The 5,141-nt window shown below is 35.8% G+C and overlaps 1 protein-coding gene across 1 annotated transcript in view; it reads left to right on the forward strand.

The window, feature by feature from the left end:
• APOPT1 (apoptogenic 1, mitochondrial) overlaps positions 1 to 4,641 on the forward strand; it is a 6,179-nt gene extending 1,538 nt beyond the window's left edge. The window contains 2 exon segments of the mRNA XM_010295318.1: positions 1,785 to 1,875; positions 4,536 to 4,641. Of these exon segments, the coding sequence (XP_010293620.1) occupies positions 1,785 to 1,875; positions 4,536 to 4,641 (197 nt within the window).
• Positions 4,642 to 5,141: the final 500 nt, after the last annotated feature.

The raw sequence follows: 5,141 nt of genomic DNA on the forward strand, positions 1-5,141 counted from the left end.
TAACGTGCTGAAATCCTAGCCAAGTAATACAATCATTTTGTAGTCTGAGGAAGGGGCTTTTTCCTTTCATACTCCTAACCCAGTGAGCTAGCTGAGCTAAACGTGTCAAGCATTTGCCTCAAGCGCATGTTATGGTTGGGTGGATAAATTCACACTCCTTGGCTTCAGGTCCATAGTGTATACAACGAATACAATATTTTTTCCTTGAGGGAGAGTAAGACAGCTTCTGAGGAGACGGCAGCTGCTATCTGCCTGTCTTTGCCTGAGCAGAGCTACTGTAAAATAGTTGCCTCTCTAATGTGTTATGTGAAACTGAAAACAAGATGCCTTCATAATAACAGTGAATTGGCCATTGTAGTATAAGGTTGAACATTTTGTTCATAGCATAATGATCTGTTTGAATTTAGTAAAGCATGTGACATTGTATATCACAGATCATTTTCTCTTCTGTTTGTATCCTGGTGATCAGTGTGTGGTTGAGAAATAATTAAGTTATATGTTGTTAAAAAAATGCTTCTTTTATATTGCCATTCTGGGTTTTTTTGTTTTGTTTTTATACCCTCGAAATAAAAGGAAAAATAGTAAGCATGTACATCCCTTAGAAATGAAATTATATTGGCTGCATGTGTTGATTAACTCTGTTCTATAATACAGCTGCATGTGTATATAAAAATAAGAGTAATAACAATATACGTGGACAGTTGGAACAAAACTAACTTTTTTATATAAGTGAATCTGTGGTCAGTTCTGCTGATACCATTATGAAGAAACAAGCTAACTTATAGGTGTTACGTAGGCAGCCTTCAAATAGTCTTAGAGTAAATTTATCCCATAGTATGTTAATCCATTGTAATATATTAGTTTTTAAATTGATGACAAATAGAACTGATCAATAATACATATTTCTGTGGTCAATCTCAGGAGCTTTAAAATGCATTTTGGAACAGTAAACAAGGTGAATATCACAATTCCACCTCCCTCATCATATCCATGTCCCCTGGGACATTCAAATTTGACCCTCATTTTAGAAACATTGAAAGTACCAGAAAGTTTGTATAGGAATTATCTGGTAGACTTGTGAATCCCGAGAACCAGCAAGTATTCTTATCTGTGCTGTAGCCACAACTTTTCCTTTCATGTTCTATAGAGAGAATCCATCTCTCCTTAGATTCTGATTATGAGAGTAACATATTCAGACATCTTTTGTACTTGCTTCTTCACAAAATAATTGTCTACTATATTGTTAATAAATGTGATGTCTCAGAATGTATACTCTTTGGTATAAGTTACTTGAAATTTATCAACAGCAACAGAAAAAATGTACATCTGTAATTATGTCAGTCATGGATAGCATTGTTTATTTATTCATTGCCTTGCTTTAGCGGGGGAATTTAAGTTACAAAGTAAGTGCTCTTACTGGTACTCTTTAGACTTCAGCCCTGTGAGAGATTAATTTTATTCAAGGGTAGATTCTCCTAGATCTATGGACTTTTTCAAAGGGGTCCGCTAGTTCCCTAAATAATCTAAGACCTGATAAACAGAGTTGCTTTCACAAGTAATAAGGGCTTAAGAGTTATGCCAACTTCAAGATTGTCAGTATTTTTAATCTGCTGTGCTCCCTAGGTAAGTTTTTAAAAGTTGGAAGATAAAAGCACATAAACTTGTTCAGGGTTACACAGAAAGCTTGTAGGAACAAGGAGTCAGACCTAGATCTCCTGCATCTAAACCCAGTGTTTTAATCCAAAGAATTATCTTGACATTGTTATGCCAAAACTTATTTTCAGGTCAAAAAGCAACACTGAATGCAGAAGAAATGGCTGACTTTTACAAGGACTTTCTAAGTAAAAATTTTAGAAAGCATATGCAGTATAACAGGTATGTAGAAGTTATTTATGTTGGCTGTTATATGTTACAGTCTAAGTCACAGGCATAAGATCAAATTTAAAATTTGACCCTTTTTTTTTTTTTCATAATTGGTAAAGCAGCACCTAAAACTATCATTTTTGGGAAAAAAAATTTACATGCTATTACTAGCATTTGACAAAAATTTGCATTGTCATTTGAGTTCTACTGCTTCTTGTTGATTTAGTGCAGAGATTAATCTTATGTCTGAGATTCAGAGACACAAGATCAGGCACTCCCTTTTTTCTTTTATGGCATGGGTTTTTTCATGCTGCTAATTGAAACTGATAAATATGCGAGTAAAATAGTTGAAATTTCTATATAACAGATTCTAGTTGACTGTTAAATAAGGACTAGTAAATGTGATTAATCTCAAAGGAAAATTGTTTAATGACAGTAATATTTAGTATTCTTGCTTTTATTATTTTGCAAGCATATAGTAAAAATGAATGTGATTAGCCTTGAGTTTGAGGGGTTTCTGTGTGTCAGAGCATTAGTAAAATGATTGCCTGAACTCATCCTGTGTAGAACCTCAGCTACAGTTGGGTAAGCCCACATCCACCATGCCTCTTCAACATCTACTGCATTGTTTCAGTGTTAACTGTTTGTACAACAACTTGATAAACTGGATTGGGGATCTGAAACAACTGAAAAATGACTTGCAAACACACATTATCCTGCAAGTAGCTGTGCACACTTGGTAGAGGGCTAGAAATGAGGAAGGAATGGGAAGCTGGAGGAGGATATCACTTGATCTAGTTACAGTAGCACTGCCCACTGAATGTGAAACCACAACTTCAGTTTCCTTTCCGTATCGGATTGAAAGATTATTGGGCTCAAAGGTGTCAAGTGTTACTGGGTTCCTAAAGGTGTAATTGCTAGTGAAAATTCTGCCATCACTATAACTGATCTATAACAAATTGTGGTTTAAGGTTCTTTGTACGTATTGTGCATATACTGTAACATACTATACTGTAAGAACAAATTTACTGTAACAAATATTTAAAACAAAGGTGCACATTTTGTCTTGCCTGTGTGGGGGGAGGGATGGGGGAAGAAACCTCCCCATAAACCTAAGCAACAGCATGAAAAGATGGAAAGTTAAAAAATATATTTAGTAAGAGGATTTTTGTTCAAATTGCATATAACTGATGAGTGAGAAAGCAAATAGCTTATCTTAGAACTGGTCACCAGATGCCATTGTTGTAGTGACCTCAGGATAGTGTCCCGTCTTCACGGTAAGAGAGTTCAGGCTTTGTGCCTAAACAAGACCTTCCTTGTTGCTGCGTTGTAAAATTGGGTAGTGTCAGTTGCATCGTTGTAGTTTCAAAGTGGAACTGCACAACCCTGAAAGAGTGGAGCTCTGTACGGGCATTCTGATTTTGAGGGGTCATTTTTGTAAAATCTGCTTATGCATCCAGCTGTATGTTCTTTTGCCATGTTGCCAGCTGGCCTGAAAACTGTGGCTGCTGAAGTGTTGCAACTTCTAAAATTTAGTTAAAATTGAAGCAATGACTGTTCATAGACACCATGAAGTATTTAGTTCATGGTACTTAACTGGAAAGAGTCTAGTTTAGGAAAAAAAATTTGAGAAGGATGTAGGAAATGAGACATGAAAGTGGAAAAGAAACAGTTGCAATGTTAGCATGATATTTTGATTTAATGTGACATTTGAGTGGTGGCTCAGTACTGCTTGTCGGCATGATTTTGGCTACTATCCTTACTGAGAGGTTAGTATCTCAGGTTTAAGTTAGATCTGTACAGGCAAGGTTTCCCACAGAGATCTGAAGAGAAGACCTAAATCCCAGTGTTTAATATTCCCTGCTATTTCTACAATAAGCATATTCTATTGCTTCTTGTGCAGCATTTTACAAAATGGGGGAGTGATCATTGTTGGAAACTAGAAAGAAATTATGAAATTAGTTTGTAGCAGGGGCAAGAATTTTAAGCAAGTTCTCAGAGGTTAAAAAAGGCTGATACAGACTATTTTATCTGTATCTTGAATTGGCTCCAGAAGTCATGCATGCTGCATAAATACTACTTAAACATATAAACAATAACTTTGGCAATATTAAAGACATTATCTTTAAAGAGTACTGTGTTAGAAACCTAATGTTTCCTGTATTGGGTTATATAATTAGTCTTTGAAGTGTCATTTTATTTTATTGTTACCCCCTTTATAGGTGACCAACTATGCCCTTTCCAACACATACATCTTCATACACACACAAATCTTACCCATAGCACAGCACTGGCAGGAAGTTCTTCTAGAAAGCTGATCATTAAGCTATACTTTTGAAACATGAAATATGGTTACAATTATTTTATCTTACCTGATTTCAAATACGATTGGTCATAAAACTACCCATCCCTTAACTTTTTTACAATTCATCTCTCAATGGTTGTAGCCCTATAGTACACGTCATCTGTTTGTGGATGTGGATATTCACGTAGACCTTTTCATAGGTTATTTAACTCTCATTAGGGTGGAAAGGTATTGCCACAAAGAGTGGAAAATGCAGGTCATCACTGAATTGTCATTTGTTAATGTCAAAGGGTATTTTAATATAACTGTGTACCTTTTTCCTGTTCTTTTTCTGTGTGCTGATGATTTTCTGGCTTTGGAATCGTAGAGATTGGTATAAACGTAACTTCACTATCACATTCCTCATGGGACAAGTAGCACTGGCAAGAGCTCTGAGGTGGCTTCGCTGGAAAAAGAAAAACATTGGCAATTAATCACAGCACTGTGGAGAAAGCAACACTAGCTAGGCCTGCTATAAACTTGTGTATAGTGATGTTCAGAATCTGAATGACTAATGTAATAATTGCTTGAATCTGTTTGTTAAGCTATGTAAATAAAAGTTGCCATTGGTCTTAATTTATAATCACTGTGTAGATTACCTTTTATTCCAAGAATATCTAAAATATTTCCCAACCAAAACACAACAGAGAAAACTTAAAAGCCGTTCCTCATTTACATTAAATGGAAGGGATCACAACTGTCGCGTTTTTACCACAGTCATAGTTCCTAAAGAACATGTGATTCAGTATGCTGTACCTGAACTCAGGTCAAAGAATTATGTCTCCACCAACCATAGTAGTATATAAAGACAAAAATGCCTCGTTTTGCAGCAGTTGTCTGTCTGGGGCAGTAGCTATCCATAGGTAATCTTCCTGGCAATGGTACATGTGTGTAAAATTAGTCATGTCAGACTTCTGGGAATCTCTGTAAACAG

This window comes from Phaethon lepturus, unplaced genomic scaffold (assembly GCF_000687285.1).
Source record: "Phaethon lepturus isolate BGI_N335 unplaced genomic scaffold, ASM68728v1 scaffold21399, whole genome shotgun sequence".
Taxonomy (NCBI): domain Eukaryota; kingdom Metazoa; phylum Chordata; class Aves; order Phaethontiformes; family Phaethontidae; genus Phaethon; species Phaethon lepturus.